Source organism: Cydia amplana, chromosome 8 (assembly GCF_948474715.1).
Source record: "Cydia amplana chromosome 8, ilCydAmpl1.1, whole genome shotgun sequence".
Taxonomy (NCBI): Eukaryota; Metazoa; Arthropoda; class Insecta; order Lepidoptera; family Tortricidae; genus Cydia; species Cydia amplana.
In genome coordinates, this window is record NC_086076.1 from 13,863,741 (window position 1) to 13,882,469 (window position 18,729).

General features: G+C 35.3%; 1 protein-coding gene across 1 annotated transcript; it reads left to right on the forward strand.

Annotated features, from left to right (window-relative positions):
* Positions 1-8,378: 8,378 nt before the first annotated feature.
* LOC134650184 (uncharacterized) lies at positions 8,379-17,730 on the forward strand. Its single transcript, XM_063505090.1, has 15 exons — positions 8,379-8,538; positions 8,673-9,227; positions 10,515-10,559; positions 11,050-11,113; positions 11,185-11,205; positions 11,665-12,055; positions 12,184-12,284; positions 12,364-12,473; positions 12,555-12,657; positions 12,925-13,037; positions 14,192-14,392; positions 14,563-14,927; positions 15,262-15,391; positions 15,853-15,949; positions 17,582-17,730. The coding sequence occupies exons 1-15, from the start codon at positions 8,479-8,481 to the stop codon at positions 17,719-17,721; spliced, it is 2,496 nt and encodes an 831-aa protein (XP_063361160.1). The 5' UTR covers positions 8,379-8,478; the 3' UTR covers positions 17,722-17,730.
* The last annotated feature ends 999 nt before the right edge of the window (positions 17,731-18,729 follow it).

An 18,729-nucleotide genomic window follows, 5' to 3' on the forward strand; every position in this document is an offset into this window, starting at 1 on the left:
ACAACTCCGCCATTTTGAAAAAATTCCAAAAACCGGATCGACAAAAAGAAATATTTAGTCATAGAATTCGGTCACAAAATTTCACGAAAATCGGTTAAGAATTGCGACCTGTAGAGGAGAACATCCGGACATACAAAAGCAAAATGCCCGAGTCAAAACGTAGACCTTCGCTACGCTTCGGTCAATAAAATAGATATTTGTATAACATCGTTGATTTTGATATATGCAAAAAATTATAAACTAAAATTAAAAACTACAACTAACTACAATAACGATACCAAAAATTATAAAGAAAAAATAAATATTATAATATCGTTGATTTTGATATAAATATTAGTGATTTTGATCTAATTGACCGAAGCGTAGCGAAGGTCTACGTTTTGACTCGGGCATTTTGCTTTTGTATGTCCGGATGTTCTCCTCTACAGGTCGCAATTCTTAACCGATTTTCGTGAAATTTTGTGACCGAATTCTATGACTAAATAATTTTTTTTGTCGATCCGGTTTTTGGAAATTTTTCAAAATGGCGGAGTTGTGATAGCTCCCGCCTAAACAAATAGTCGTATCGGTATCATAAGAGTTTTTTTTGAGATATGTTTATAGATTAAATGGCCAAAAATTCAGAAAATTTGTATTGCTGGTTTTGGCGATATTTAGATATTTAGTTTTTCATTGAGAATGAGTAGCTAAATTTCGTCAGCTTTAGTAAGAACTATAATGGCGTATTTTGCAAACGTTCGTTTTTTTTGTTTGCATCGGGAGGTCCCTGGTTCCATCCCCAGTAATTGTATACTGCTACATAACTTTTTGTATTTTTTTATACTTAATTTTCGTATAGTTGTTTTTTATTTAATTTTTTATTTTGAATAAATGAAAAATATCGTATATTATTTTATTTGTCAAGCGCGGTTTAAGCGTATTCGTTTAATTTTTGTTTGTAGCTTTATGTAGTTTTTAATTTTTTGTTTATATTACATGTACTATACCTATATTTTAATAAATATTTTTGCCATACATTTATTCAGTTTTAAGCTCTGCTCGCGAGGTCTACAGCTCATAGAGCCACTAGTTATATGAATAGTTTATATAGGCTGAGTACTGGGTACACAGAGGCTGCTTACTGGATTTTGGAGGCTGACTACTGGAGAAAAGTGCCACTTTTTGTTTAAACTTAATTAGAGATATTATAAAGAGGATTGTTATTTTTTTAAATATTTTGTTTTAAAACTATGATAAACAATTGATCTAACCATGTCATTTGTTTAATTATCCGACTAATACTGTAGAAATGCCGAACGTTCAAACTGAAAAAAGTCGTTACAAGGCTGACTACTGGTGCCTTTACCCTATGTTCTTTTTTTAATTTTCAATTTTACAAAGTGTGATCTATGAATCTCTCAATTAAATATTTAAATAGAAAGCATAAAATTAATATAAGTATAACGTTTTTCCAGAAAGTCGCTTATATCTCGGAATCTATAAGTCGTAGTAAAAATTATCTATGTAAGTATTAACTGAAAAAACTCACCTTTTACTAAGTGCATTGCTGCCAATTTTGTAAATTGGCAGCAATGCACTTAGTACTCATCTGTCAGAGATGACAATTAAAATTAGGTTGGCAACAATGTATTTCTTACAATATTTTTTAAGTGGTGATTACACGAAGTATCGTAAAAGTACCAAAAAGATACAGCGTGTATGCACAAATACTTTTTTGGGGAATAGACTAAAGACTTGACTTGACAACTATAACATAGGGGTTTAAAGGTGTGTGTACGACCTTTTAAATGACAAATAAAGGTACGGGAGTAGAAAAAATTAAAATAAATATACTAAATGTAAATATTTTCAAAATTGCTTTATTAGAATTAGATATGAGGATATTAGGTATAATTTGAGGTATATTTAACAAAAATAGTAGTTTATGTGACTGCTACATAATGAGAGGCATCAAAATACGAGTGTGGGTTTAAGAAACGAACGTTAGTGAGTCTAAGACGCCCGTGGTCAATGCCACTGTGATAGCGGGACAGCGAAATTAATTAGGCGCCTGTGACAGAGATAGGAAATGGCGATGTCGTGTTAATGTACGAAATTCTTCGCGCTTGGCGCCCTTACTTTATCTCAAACCATAGAAAAATTGTATTTAGAGTCTGTTCGGAAAGAGAAGACACGTGGAATGTATTGGGCCCCATACATTCCACGACTCTTCGAGGAATGATACTATGAAAAGTATGAAGTTACAGTAGTCGCATTATTTAAAAACTACGGGAACAGAATATTATATAGTGAATTATTCAAACCATAGAAGCGTTGTTTATTTTACAGAGATCAGACTTAACTCAATTGAAAAAGATTTTCATGAAATTTCTGGATTAAGTTATAAGGTCCAACAATGTGGAAAACTAGCTGCTGATATTGATGACCGTATAACAACCCAGGTAATTATTCTGTTGAAATTATTATTTTAACATGGTAGGGTAATTGTTGAAGCTTGTTGTAATAGGGAATATTACGCGAAAGTCTGCGCTGCCACTCCCACAATGTCACAATCTAAGGGTCTACCGCAAACGAGAGAGTCGAAATTTTGTTATCTAACCTCTCTATCACTCTTGCGTATTCGAACGATAAAGAGGCAGATAGCTGAGTTTCCATTTCGCGTTTCCCGTTAGGCCCTTTGTAAACAAACCGCCTTGATGTATCAATGTCATATTTGATTGTTTGTGAAAACTTGTCAAAAAACAGTTTAAGGTATATAAGTATATAAGTTACTCTATGGTATACTTAAGTCGCTCGTGCTTCCCTCTCGTGGCAAAACAATGCAGTAATACTCCTTATTAGGCTAAATAAAAGAAAAGTAAGTTAAACTTCTTATTCGCTTTTCTAGACAACTATATTTCAAGATGACTTACTGCTGATGCAAGACGAATTGGAAACGGCATTGGAAAAAGTCTCTGACGCTTTGGCATCTCCAAAAGAAGATGCGGCTGGTATTTGATGTTTTACTGTGGTTTTTGACTTCTCTTTGGTTACTTATTTAATTACTTACAGAAACGGGTCTACCGCGATATAATTTCATTGTTTTTACCTTTAATTCCGACGTTCCACCCTAAAAACACCCTAAAAATTTCAATCGAGAGGACGGGTACAAATTATCGTCTACTTGGGGACCAGTGATTAAAATGTTGAAACCAGCGGATATATCTTCGGACCAGTGTACGGATACTTTGAGTGTATGCGCATGTGTTGCGTGTTGTGCCGTGGACAATAAACATTAAACTTTGACCGGTAGCTGCAATTTCTTTGTCTACCCGAACATTTTTATAAACTAATTTCGGGTAGTTCAGTGGTGTTTTATCTCCGTTGACATTTGTTGGGACGTCAGTCTTTCCGTGACCACAGCTGGTGCAACTCAGCTGAAACGTCGGAATTAAAGGTAAAAACCACGGAAGAAAGAAAGAGCGCCGCGCCGCAATGAAATTATATCGCGGTACACCCGTTTGTGTAATTAAATATGTGTACAAAACGCGAGGGTTTAAAGTGTTCTCTTTGGTTGTTTCCGTTTTACGAAATTCACCTGAAAAGTTTGAAAAAAATACTGCGTTTATTATATTACATCGTGCTTATGTGTAAAACAAAATGTTCTCTAATTTAATTAAAATAGTTATTAGCTATTTATTATAAGATTGAAATTTGGCTATATATCATAATCAAACCATGATGAACTCTGACTACGTGAGAGACGTCGTAGTTAGGTATATCTATAGTAAGCAGGTTTCATGTTATAATAATACACATTAAAGCTCTCTAAAAGGGCCTCTACGTGTTGGATCTATATCCCCTCGCAAGCCTATCAAAAGCCAGGGATTTATAGGCCCGTGAAACCCTAAAATGGAGTTACAAAGAATAATAAAAAATTGCCTAATGTATTTAAAAAAAAGTTCAAGAAGTAAAAATGTAAAAGTAATTTTTAATATTATTTTCAGCTGTAGCGCAAATACTTGAGTCCTTTTTAGAATATCAAAAGGAATTAGTCAACACAGAAGCCATGCAAGTTCATTTGAAGCTTGATTTTGAAAAATACCGTAAGGATTTGGAAGTATGTTGTAGTGAATTTTTAGTTTCCTTAATGCATTAGGTACAAATTTAAAGAATTTTTTTACAAACGATTTTTTTTTGATATGACAGACTCTTCGGAAAAAAATTGAACCGCTTCATAATGAAAAGATTACTCGTCAGGAAATGTTTGAAACATTGAGCGATATAGTGGCTCTTAAGGACTTAAACGGTTTTCTAACTCAATCTCAATTTGGCGCTGCAACCGCCAGTAACAGAGATATATTGAAAGACCTATACATGAAAATATTTTCAAAAGAATGTGATTGGCAGGTAAGGATTCAGATTTCTTGGGTTATTAGAGTCTGGCGTACGAGAGTTCTAGACCCGGGACGGGTTTATTATTAAATTATTGAACATATGCCTGCACATCAAGTAACAATAATAAGACAAATATTAATCGAGCTTTGCCAATCAACTGTAGATTTTATTTGATTGAAGAAGTAAAGCATTGCTATCGTTTTTATTGAATAAATGACACGATGATGGTACGTAAGATACGGTCTAAGTCTCACTCAAGAATCCCGCCTCCAAAACACAGCCACAGAATAAATAATAGTACTAGGTCTAGGTACAGAAGACTCACTCTCTAGCAAAACGCGTCTGTTACGATCAGCACAGATATGGCCGCTAGGTGGCGACAGCGCCACGCGCGGCTTATGGCTAGCCACCAAAATTGGTGTGGAATGGATGTACTTTTAGCTACCTCTGTAGCAAAGCGACGAAATCGTGGAGTGAGCCACGCCTAACACAGCCCAGCCCGCCATATACCCAAGTTTCTCTATTATTTTAAACCGACATACCTACTGAAAAACCATGACACTTGGCATGATTATTAAAGTAACACGTATGAGTTGCTTAACTACACTCGCGCTTAAGTTACTCTATGATTTAATCATATAATTAAGTTAATCATAGCTTAATATAAGGGTAGATTGGATTTACCGAATTCCAATTTAAGCAACTCATGTCTGGTATTCGTTTGCTCATGTTTGCTAATTATTGTAATACATACATAAAAATAGAGCAATTAGAAGTTATGTACAAGTAATTAAAACTTTGTTATTCAGCGTGCCATTTTAAAATGAGATAATTTCGTTTGTATGACGGCGGCTATGTTCTTATGACTTAATTACTTAAACCATCATTACTCTTCTTCCCAGTTTGCAATAGACAACGTCGTCACAAAATGCGGGGCGTATGCTAATACAAATGAATTAGAAACTTTAAACGACAGTATACAGCAACATTTTACGAGAATGGATAAGGATTTAAATGAGATGCTTCCGATTGTTATGCCACTTAAGACATATCCAACGGCCAAAAAGGTAAAACGCGACGGGGAATGCTTATCATGTGGAGTACCAAACGAAGTAGTAAAGGATGAGCTGAATCTGCAACTTTGGCAAGAAGTCGAATTTAGAGCCCCTGTTCCTGCCGATGAAACGATCAAATTTAAATACCAAAAAATGGCAGGAATTTGCATACCTGGACGACCGATCCCACATCCTCTTGAGCAAGGGTAAGGCATTCTCATAACATGTAAAAAATAATATATACATTCAGTTACATGATATTAGTTAGGTAATCAATTTATAGATAAAATATACCATAAGCTAAAATGTATATAATAATACAAAGTAAAATCGTATAAGTAAGTACTACAAAGAGTTCCTCAATTGATAAACACGTAAATTGTATTCTAATTGTTATAAAACATCATCACACCAACTACTCGTAAGTATTTCGCGTTCATTTCAATATTTAACAAATTAACACATATCAGTGAAAGAATAAAGGTCAAAGTCAAAAAGCGTTCTAACAGTTTTAATCTTTTGTCAAAAGATGGCAGTAAATGTACTGGGGCTACATAATTTACCATGACAGTAATTCTCTATTCACTCTATTCTCTTTGGTAATATTGTCGTTATTGATGTGACAAGCGCAACCTTAAAACACCTAAGTGTTGCTAGCGACTCGAATAAAATAATAATTCAGGTTAAGAAAAATATTCTATGATTTTGACATTATTTGTGACGTTATCTATGAAAAGGGACCTTATTGTCGATGGCGTTTACGCCATTATTAACGATTCTCCGATATAAATACAATGCCGCGCGACGCTGTGCGGCGTAAGCGCCATCGACAATAAGGTCCCTTTTCATAGATAATGCCCCATTTAATGAGTTATCATTTTTGAGAATAGGCATAGATGTAATTTAAATTGACACGTAGTAACTTAACGGCAAATAAAATGATACTCGTATGGTGAATTAAGAACTACAACGGAAAGATGTACCACGGAGTTTACTTTTTTTTGTTTAATTTAACAAAAATTATGAATAAATGTAATATTTAACTTTCAGTTCATTTATTTGCGAGCACGATTGCGGTGATATTGTTAACCCAGCAGAGGAGGAGTTAGAGGAGTTTTTAGAATCGTCTATAAAAAAGCTAGACCCAGTCTCACAGCCTAATAGCGGTGAAGTTCCTGACAATGATAAGGTTAATAATATACTTAAGTACTTAGATTTTTACATTTTTATACTGACGTAGACAACTACGAGAACATCTCACAGTTTTTTGCAAATTAGTTTTTTTTAATAGGTAGGATGGTTATACCATTACCGCCCATCACTTAAAAGTAAATTTTGACAGCTGACAGTAAATTAAGCGCGCGGTTGTTTTATGCGTTTTCCAAACCCCCATTTTTAATTATAGATGGTCAAACCAATTTGTCAGTAAATATGATCAAAAAAAACTATACTCATCCTTTTCTTTTGGGTGTTAGTACTAGTGTAAGACAAAGATAGTATGACTCTCTGTGTCTATGTTTGAAATAAGACAGTCCTTTGACACACTATACATCAAATTATCTGATACCTACTACATTGTTTTACGAGGTAAACGCAACGGTTAAGCGCATTGTCATTTTTCATATATTCCGTTGACGCATGCGTTCTACCCTAACTATATCGTGTAAAACACATGCTCTGAGGTGTAAAATAATAGAAGGTAGGATCCTATAGAAGTGGTATACGCGTGCCTCCGTGAGGGACAAAACATAGGCAATGCGACACTATGATTGGTCGAATTTATTTGTTGCCCACCATAATACATACTAAATTTACGATGGGGAATAAATAAAATGTGAGACTGTGACAAGGACAAACAATAATATCGCTTTCGCTGCTACTCCTACTGAAAGATACATAAGACTATCCCGTTCAGTCATTTCCCCCACCCCTCATGCCAGATCCAGTTAAAATAAACAACCGCGCGCTTTATTATGTCAGAAAGTGTCACTTGAACGGAGCCATGAAGCGCTATCTACATCAGCTGTCAAATTCATATACTGAATTTTTCTTAGATTTTATAACTTCTAAAATCAAGATCACAATTCCATTTTGATATGTTTGATTATAACAGATGTCCTTACTTTCAGACACAAGTCGGAGACCACTAAACTTTTGTGTCTACAAAGTTTCTATCATCTGTTCTGTTATGATTTTTAGTACATATATTTCACTAATTATTTTAATATTATTTCCTATGTAATTTTATTTAGGTTAATTTATTTTGTATAATTTTAATTTTTAAAACAATATAATTTGCTACATTCTCTTAATCCGTGTTTCGTTAAAATAACTGTTATGTATATATCTTTTGTATTAAAACATATTTCTACTGGTACATTCATTATAGGTACAATGTGCTTTTTCAGTACAATCCAAATAAGTGTAGTAGTATTATTTCATATTCATAGAAAAGACGAATAAATTTAAGCGCCTGTCAGCTAGCGAATGCAAATTGCGTGCTACGACCATGTTTTGGTATCGAATATTGTCGAGCCTTTCGTCCAGAAAACATCTACACCTTATCTTGACGTTAGATGACGACTACAAAATAACATTTTTCGTCAGTAGCGAAACTTATGCCATCTGGTGTCAAGTCGCGGTACTGATAGTTCCACCACCTTGACGTTAGATGACGACTACGTAATAACTCGCGTTTTGGTAACAAAACTGATTTATGGAGTTACCACTCTTTCTTTACTTATATTTCTCTAAACCCTTACTGAACCCTTGTTGACAATGAATCGCTCTTATTTCTTTTTATTTATTATTATGTTTGCAAATACTTTACAGACTATGCATTTTATAAACTTAAAAACTAAACACTACTTTATGTTCACCTAGCTAAAATATAAAAAATACGTTACGGCATGGAGTTTTTGTCTATCGAATACAATATTAGACCCAGTGCGACAAAAACCTACTAGATTTACAATGTTACTTGGCATGTCAAAAGGTTTTCTAAAAGTTGTCTTAACAAACATTAACCTATTCAAAATATTTAAACATGTCTGATACTATTATGAGTGTTCAGGAATTAATAGACACCGCCTTTCCGGATGAAATAGTGAGTAATTAAATTGAATGTAATATTTCTATAAGTGTACTTGTAAAACGTGAATTGAAAAACGTAGGTATTAAATACATGCTAAAACCAGATTATTTCTTAGTTGTCTTATAAAGATGATTTAAATATTTCAGACAAATAGTACAATCAACTTAAGATTGTTGAAAACGGTAATAATCATAATTGCCAACCAACTAAGAGTCCTTCACCGACAAGTGCAAGTTTCCGTTGACCACAGTGTAATGCACTCCAAAACAAGTTTACGTCCCAGTCAGACTGTTTCTGAAATTAAAATACAAGTTGGCGATAAAGAAAGGCAAACCAGATTTAGCAAAGAAGGAAGCAAAAGAAAGGCAGAGGAGAGAACAGAGCAACATGTGAAGAGAAAGGAGGAACGAAGTTCAAAAGACGAAGGAAAAGTAAAAGTAAAAGAAAATTCAAAAGAAGAAGAAAACATTAAAAAAGAAGATGGAAGAAATAAATGGTTGGAAACTAACCAAAGGGAAAAAAGTATCAAAAAGAGAGTAAGAAAAGATAAATTGGAACGCCCAAAAGAACGAGATGTAAAAGTTCAATCCAGCAAAACTATCATGCGTTCCGTATCTGACGGTACTGAGGAGCATGTATATTATGACACAGGCAACCCTATGTTACAAGAAGCAGTTTTAATACACGATGCTAACGTAGATGTAAGCATTTTTTTTTTCAGTAATAATAATAAAACATATTTGTTAGGCTCTGAACTGAGATTTGCTAATGGTGCTACTGGTACCAGCTGTTGCCCACGACTTCGTTCGTGTGCATTTTTTTATCGTTTATAGATAACATGCAATATTGCCACAATGTTTTTTTACAAAGTTTAGAGTCCCTCACTCAAAAACATGTTTATTCTCGATACAAACTTTCAACCTCCCCTCAACCCGCATACTGCCTTAAGCGGGTTGATACGCGGTCGTGGTACGCGGTGAAGCGGGGTCAAAATGTACCTGATACAAAATTTCATCATGCTTTTTACCCACTAAGGAAATAGTTATTTTCGATACAAGTGCGAAAAAGAGGAAATTCGAAACGAGCGGCGATAAATTAAAACACGACCGAAGGGAGTGTTTTAAATCGATACGAGTTGCGAATTACCTATTCGCACGTGTATCGAACAACGTTTTACAGTACATATGGCACTTTAAAGTTTCGACATACGCACGAAAAGTGCTATTTTACGCACTAGTGCGGAAAAGTAGCCCCATATGTACTGTAAAGATTATTTTCCGAAATACCGAAAACCGCTAAAATTATTTTTTTGGTTTTCTAATATTGTATCTTTGCAGGAAGTTTCAATTCCTTACCTTAAATTAATCGTACCCGATACAACTTTTCAACCCCTTTATCACCACTTTAAACGATGAACTTTCAAAGACGCCGAAATATTTTTTCTTTTTCTTTATTAAAATGTATTTTACGAAGTTTTAAGTTCCTAGCAAAATATAACTTGAACCCCATCCCCTTATTAATCCCCCTAAGGGTTGAATTTCTCAATATCACTTCTTGTTTCTTGAACACAATATAGATGGAACCTGATGTGCAAATTTTAACTTTCTAGCTTTTGTAAGTAGTTTCGACTCTGGGTTGATGAGTCAGTCTGTCCGTCAGTCAATCAGGATGTAAGTACGCATTTGTGTATATAGATTATTGTAAAATAGGTACACTAAATACAAAAGTACTTAGCTTGCAAGTATGCATTGCAATTATGTAATGACTAAATGAAATTACCAGTGTTCAGTTATGTTGCACAAACTTTAATGTACCTACATACATCAATGTAATTCATTTCAAATATTAAAACCAAGGTAAGAAGACACCTACCTACCAACTGGGCATTATATAGATATTAACAGCTTAGTCTATTAACTTACACTCATGTTCATCTGTCAGTAGTTTATTTATTTGGCCGCTAAAGTAAATGCCTCTTTTTTCTCAAGGACATGGAAGAACTGCGAGAGAGAGAAATCAGGATCATAAGTCAGGTATTTTTAACATTTGCAACCATTTGTGCAATTGTGCATATTGTGACTACTTCTTAAACTTGTATCTCATATCTTATTGGCAAGGTGCGAAGCCGGTGGAGGGGGAAGTGGCGCTGATCGTCACAAACACAGGTAATTTTATGGAATGTCCGCCATTAGTACTAGCGGCAACCGCTTGAACTAATTTTACTCCATAAGATTTAACGTAGAAAGTCCGCCAAAATGAGGGCAGCACCAGTCGTGCACCTAGCGAATAACTTAAACTCATATCTTGTTCTGTCAATCGAAAAAAAAATGTTGTAACTCTATATGGGATGCATACAGACTTACTGCGTTTTAACTTTGAGTAGCAGTGCGAGACTGTTAATCTAGTCCGCTGAATTATGGATTTTAGTTTAATATAAAAGGTACCAATAAAATTACAAAAATACAATCTATTTCATGTTACTGTTCGTTAATTGAAAAGTTTTATTTTATCTCCATTTCGTAGCGAGCTGATTCTCATGAAGATCCTGCTTTATCGCCATCTCCAATGGCTTCAGTGCATTCTTTCGGTAAGTTTTATCTAATTCACTTAATATCTGAGATAGTTTCTTGGTATTTAAAGTTTTTTTTTTGTTTCCAGGCAAGGAAAATCTACTTATAGGTAAAGGTTTCTATAATTTTTAAGCTTATTATATAAGTACTTATTATTATTAAATGTTCAAGAGGCAGTCCATTTGTAATAGCATCGTTTTGAAATTTTCCTTACGTAAACAAGATGTATACCTATCGAAAAAGACGTTCGAAGTGACAGATAGGTAGAAATGTTTTGATTAGCGGAATGACCAATTTCACATATGATCTCACGAGTATTTGTTTGTTAATTTACATTATTATTAGGGGCCAACATATAAAGTACTCCTTATTTAATTAATTTTTTTAATACAATACTGAAATAATCTTTCCTTTTATTTCCATGCTGATGCAGTTTCCCCTCAAGGTAAGAATAAGATATTTTTAGTAAACTGTGACGATATTTAATTATTGTTTATTAATTGTCATGATTTAATTATCTAAAATTGTATAATTATAATTATAAATATGTACTATATTTTTTGCGCAGGTCGCATTCCACGTATAAGTGTGGTGACTAAAGAACAATTCGATGAACTAGCTAATGCTGTTCATGAGCTTGAAGCCAGAATTGATCCGGCGATAGGCATTCCGAATTTTCCCGAAAATGCAGAGTTTTTGAAAGCTCTTCGATCCGGAGCTTCACTAACGGAAGCGATGGCGGCTTTTCAAATGTCAGCAAGACTGCAGACATTCGAAAAAGCCTTCGAAATCATGACATCCTTACTCACTGAACTGGCCAAAAAGACTCCAGGAGTCAATGTCTCACAATTTCAAGAATTGGAAACAAACTTTGCTCGTGGAGGTTTTCTAAACGTGATCCGCTTGCCATCTAGAGAGGAATATGTAAACGCTGATTGGGTTTCCCGCGATGAATTTAAGTAACTAAAAAAAATATTATCAGCTATATTATGTTGCGTATTTACTTTCTCAAAGTGTACCTATATTTATTTATTAACATTTGGTAGTCACTCTTATTGTAACATGTTAAACATATTCTGCATTCCAGCAACGCTATGCATGAGTTGTACGATGAAGTTATGCAAGTCGTAAAGAAAGATTCTAAACCTACTGAAACCAAAAATACTGAATTATTGTTAGGACAACTTGGTAAGTAAATTTTTGTATCCTATTTAGAACCAAACAATTGCCCTTTGTTTTATTATAACAATATGTTGTTTGCCTACAGAAAGAAAAATAGAATCAGTAAATTACCGAGAGCGTATTGAAAATTTAGAAGCTGAAATTACAGAATATGCTGAAAAGTTTATTAATCTAGACTTTAGTCTCTCGTCTCAGGTACACAAATCATTTCAACATTTTCAATTTAGATAAAAGTAACTAACTACGCATAAACTGAACTTTTATTTTATTACATAGATTGGCAGCTATCAAGAACAGTTGACTCAGATGCAGTATCAATTAGAAACAGGAATAGAAAATATGGTAGACAAAGTGGCTCATCTACGCACTGCTCCGGAAGGTAATTACTTATGAAAGTTATGAACAAAGTGTAAAAGTAGTTTATGCAACTAATTTTACAGTTTTAACATTTATAATCATGTCGACATCACCGTCGTTTTCATCGCCACTGTGGTCATGGTTGTCTCTTTATTTGTATTTTGTAATTATTATTGCCATCAGACCATCATCATTTGCAGCCAACACCATTCTCATCGTCATCATGATCAAGATCATCATAATCTTCAAAATGGCAAACACTATCAACTTATGTGTATGTTAATTGCAGCTCTAAAGGAATTAAATACGCGACTAGACACATTGCAGCAAGATTTAGAAAATACAACCGCTGAACTGAAAGATCTGAGAGCCTTTCAGAATAATATGACTTTGGACTTGGCGGTAAGTAAACTCGTAGCATACTATTTACAGGATAATATTATGCAAATTAATCTAGTTCCGAAGCAAACTCAGAAGGGCTTGTGTTATGGGTGGGTATATATATATATATATATATATATATATATATGTCGGAGCAGGATGGTCCTAATGGCGGTGGGCGCGTGGGGGTAGTACCTAGATGTATTACTTCACAGCCAAAATAGTAGGTATGCTACCAACGCATGAAATAAACATTCGGACTCATTAACCATACTAGTGCCTACTATATTTCAGTACTAAATGATGTAAATAACTAATTGCTATTAGAATGTTGACTGGTTAAATTGAAAATAAAAAGATCACATGAAATCGTTCAAATCTTTATTTCAGTCAAACTAAACCAGTTCCAACCCTACACCTCTGACCCGAGAAGATTTAACCCGGCAACAAACTCGGCGGGACACATCTTTTCAAAACAACACATAGTTTCTTTATTTTACAAAAGTAAGCTTATAATGGCACATAAGAAATCAAAATAACACTTGGAATAAAACACTTAGCTAAACGGTTAAAGAACGTGAGAATCTATAAGCTTTCAGAATAATCCTTCAGGTGTAAGCCTTCAGGAACGTAGCGAATTAGGCACGAGCTTGGCTAACGTCCGATCTCTAGCGCGGTCCGATCAAGAAGAAGGAAGCCAGTTCCAGCGGCGGAGCCAACCGCTCCCGCCTCCAATTCAAGTTGGTAAACCTGCCTGACCAGTCTACCAACATAACGACAAAAATGCCTGCCCGTGCCTACGTTCACTCAAGATACACATCTTGACGTTCCAAAGCCTTCTACCTGTCATTTTAGTTCAACAATACGCCAAACATTGCTAATCGATTTTATACAGGCGTCTAACTATGAACTGTAATGCTGCAATACGTCTTTCTGGTGTCTCGCTCCGACATATATAATGTTATGTATAATTTTCGATACATTAGAGGAATTATACAAAATACTACCTAGAGAAGGTAGTAGGGCAGTAAGAAAAGTTGTAAATACTTAAATATTATACTTAGATTATTATATAATACATCAGTGTTCCGTAGTGTAATAAGTAAAAATGTGTTTGATAATTAGGAATTTCTTAAAAATATAATTTGTACACACTTTTTGCTTATGTAATCCAGAGAATATGGAAAGAAATCGAGTTAATACGTGATGCCAAGGCCGATCGAGAAGAGATAGCTGACGTGCTCCGCGATAAAGCGGGCATCGAAAACCTCAATGGGATGGTCTCGGCAGGAGAATTTAATGCAATTTGTGCGGATATAGAAACAAAGATGAATGCTTCATATAACAAGTTCAACAATCAAGAACTCGTTTGGCAGGTAAATATAAATAATACTAAATATAATTGTGAAATGACTGCAACTGAACTGATATATACGTCGAATCTTATAAGCGGTCAATATGACAAATAACTTACCACAACATTGACACTTATGTATTGGGAGTCCAACTCCCAAATGTAACGTGCTATAATAAGGTGTTTTTCCAGATGGCTATAGATGACCTTGCTAAATCAATAAAGGAAAAGGGTGATTGGAAGGACATTTACACTCTACGTGAGGACATAAACCGCCATCTCAATAACCTGCAAGACAAGGTAGATAAGCTGATAGAGGTGGTCGGGGAACCTCGTGCTGCCGCTATTAGGAAGAAACTCTTCAGTGACACTGACTGCGTATGCTGCGGCACTCCTGCTAGTATGAATATAGAAGTACCTGTTCAGCTGCTGCCTAATTTTGATAAGATAAGAGCATCAGCAGACGGCGCCGAAGCTCCTAACATACCAAAAGAAGATGGGGACCATGCAGGACTATGTATTCCGGGACGTACTGTAGCGCATCCTAAGGATGCAAGGTATTGGAATTTTGTATATCCTACAAGGAAATTTCACCTTATATTTAATTTTTAATTGCTTATTAAAAAAATCATTATAAATAGGTATGCCTAATAACAGACAACTTTAGTACTTACCCACTGTGCGTACCTAACTTCGCTTTTCGAGCGTGGCGAATTGATGCGCTGGCAAAAGATACCTATGTCATATTTGTACAACATTGAATAATTAGTCCGACAAAGCATACGTTTTGTATACTCTCAAAAGTGAAGTAGGTTTTGCTATGAAATCATTCACGAAATTCACTTCATCATATAGGTAATAAACTTTGTTTATTCCTTCCTTTATTTCTAGAAGCCATATGTGCCAGCGGTTTTGTGGTGGGTCCCATACTCTTATACCACCTGTGTCTCGGGTACCTCCCGGTGTAACCATTACTCAATGTCCACGAGAAAATACGACTACGATCGGCAGTGACGGAAAGGTTATATATTATTATGTTTCTTTTATTTATGTAACTAGCTTACTATGAAATGAATGACATAAAAGTAAAAGAAAGAGAAGTTCGCTCGATAAAAATCTACGAAAACGCTTAGACCGCTGAACCAAGTTAGTTAAAACTTGGCATAGACAAAGAGAATTACACTCTATTCTCTTTGGTATCAAGATAGTTTGAGTCCCGGGGAAGAACATTTATGATAGTGTTAATCTCAAAATTGTGTGGCTCCACTCCTTAAATACATCTAGCCTAATACGAACATATTGGGGCTAGGTCACCCATGTTTTTTTAGGTGTTAATTTTAGTTTTGTAGGTAGTTTTAATTTTAGGTTACATTTCGTGATAATAAAATTTGGTTACTGTTTTTGGCTTTAATAACTGTATTTTAAAATGTGATAAGGAATTGTATGCAATGTAATTACACCATATTTGTTTATATTTTGTAGGCATATATGACTGACGAGTACATAGAACTTAAACCTTGTGCACAATGTAACGTTCCAAAAGGAGCTCCACAGCTGAAGAAAAACGCCGATGATGAGGGTAAGAAGTCGAAATTAGTCATAAACATAATTCACATTTTTCATGGTCTGAAACTTCTGAAAGTCTGTTTATCTATGAAGCCGGTTGAAAGTGATAGGTTTGGCCCTAAGATAAATTTACTGTCCAAGTACGTTTATTTAATTTTTAAGGGTTCCATAGTCAACTATCTGTCTCTCCGCGGCTTATTTGCTTCGTGATCGTTGCTAGAAAGCTGAAGTTTGGCATGGAAATTTGGATAAAAACTTTTTTTGTGCCTCCCCTTCACGTATAAGTAACTTAAACTGTTAAAGTTACTTTGTAAAGTATGTTTTATTTTGTCGTTAGATAGGTCTTTTAAAACAAATAGGAGTCTTCAAATTTTACAGAAAAAATCGCTCAAAAAGTAAAAAATGTGTCCCTCTAACTTTTGAAAATGAGTTCAAAAAATATAAATTAATCGCGAAAGTAGAGTTCGATAAAACCTTTTAATGAAAACTATAGCAAACATGATCAAAAAGTCTTCCTTTCTTCCAGAAGCTCTTGGCCGGTTTTATAAGATAATGAAAATTCGGTGTGTTTCAACTGTCGCCAGTGTGTGTGAAAAAATTAAAGAATTTCACGAGAATGGCGAGATAGAGTACCTACCCGTCCCTTTCTTATTCGTATAGATAGGAAAAGACCGGTAGTCAATCTAGCACGCGAGATACTTCCGCGGGCTATTGTGCTAAAAGTCTATTGCACGATTATTATGGTTGATTTAGACGGAGACTATTTTAGGACGCCTATAGCACATCTTCAGACCGTTTAGACCAGGGGTTTTCAAAGTGGGGGGCGCGGGGCCTCGTTAAATTTGAACACGATTACCTAATAGTTCTCCGTTTCCTTGCATCGAAGGGGGGCGTGGGAACTTCATTTTAGGCAGCAGGGGGGCGTGCCTAAAAAAAGTTTGGGAACCCCTGGTTTATGACTATTTTCAGCCGCCTAAATCTCGCCGCCAGTGACCAGCAAACCGACACTAGTCGTTTACACGGTGCCTTTTGAGCACCAGTCATTAGCAAAAAAAATATTCGTCCGAAAAATAGGGGCGGGGGCTGCGAGAGACGTGGGCGGAGGTCACTGGCGCCATAAAAAAATAGCCGCGTGTTCTATTCCGTGCCAGCGCTGGCATGCCGCGAAAAAATGGCGGTTTTATAAACGACTGTATAATAATAGGCACTGGTTAGGAGAAAACAAAATATACTCGTTCAAGCAAATCTTGTCAGTAGAAAAAGGCGGCAGATTTGAAAAATCGCGGGTTAGCAACACTACGTTTGAATTATTCGAAAATCGCGTGTCATTTATATCTTATCTGTGGAACTGTTTTGTTTACATTTCATCGATGTTCGATGTACATTGCTGCTTTTTGTTAGTTTCCTAGGGATACCATACTTTAGTTTGCTTTACATTGCTACTGACATATCCGGCTTGACAGACTATATATTCTGACAAATAATAAAATCGACAAAAAGTATCAAAACCATAAACAAAAATACGTAAAAAGGTAAATTTATACAAAAAGGTTGTGCAATCTTGCACAGGCGCTTCATACGGTGCCTTTTTTAGACGGCTGAAAATAGTCTTCGTCTAAACCTACCTTTATGTCTTTCTTTCCAGCCACGAAACCGGCTATTACCGAGAGAAATGCTTCATCGTTCGCCATAATGGAAGAAATGTCTTGGCTGGCAACGCATAAACGTAGCGAAGGATCTGAAAATCGAGCTATGCCTTCATTTAATAATTATTATGATATTTAAACTTTTATTGGTTCCATTGTATTATGATATTTATGATTACATTATATTTTTTTCTCTAAAGTTTTCTTTATTATCAGTGACCGTTTGTAAATGTGTATGCAATGGGAAACAATAGTCAGTTATGTGTTTTGTATTAGGAAGGAACCGACTTCAAAAAAAGAGGAAGGTTATCAATTCGGCCGTATTTTTACAAGCTTTTATTTAACTTGCAATGTACCTATTTTATTTTATTTTATTTTATTTTATTAATTCATAAAATTTACACAGCATTACAGCGGACTAATACGCTATGAAATTTATAATAGACCGTATTATACAAACAAGGTACATGATACAGTCTAGAAAGGAAAAACAGAACAAAATGTCAGAAATCAAAACTAATAAAAGACAGAAGATTCACGCTTATCCATCGCCTCACAGAACTTCATACATTCTTTACACAGATCCATCCAACTGCTTGCAAATACATCACATTCCGGTGCTGATGCGAGGAGCGCGTTAATATATTGTAGGGCGCGGACAAGTGGTGATTTGCCATGGGACGTAGTGCGTGTTTTAGGCACAGCTAATAGGTGACGACTACGTGGTCGAAAATTAAATTGGGCCTTAGCCATAGATGGAACGAACAGGCGTACGAGCTGTGCAACCAGTTCAGGGCAGTCCGAGTTCCCCCGTAAGACATTACATGCAATAGTCAAAAGCGCGTAGTTACGCCTTACCTCTAAGGAATTAAATCCTAAAACGCCAAGCAGGAACTTTGATTGGTACAAATATGGATAATAACCGTGAATCTTTTTATATAAGAACCGCAGAAAGGCTTTCTGGATTTTTTCCAGAAGCAAGACGTACTTGTCCTCATGCGGGTTCCAAATGACCGATGCGGCTTCAAGTTTACTCCGGACTAACGCAGTATACACTAATTTAATAGCCCTGACGTCATCGAAGTCTTGCGCATTCCGAACTACAAACCCTAACCTCCGATAGCAATTCTTAGCCATGTATGTAAAT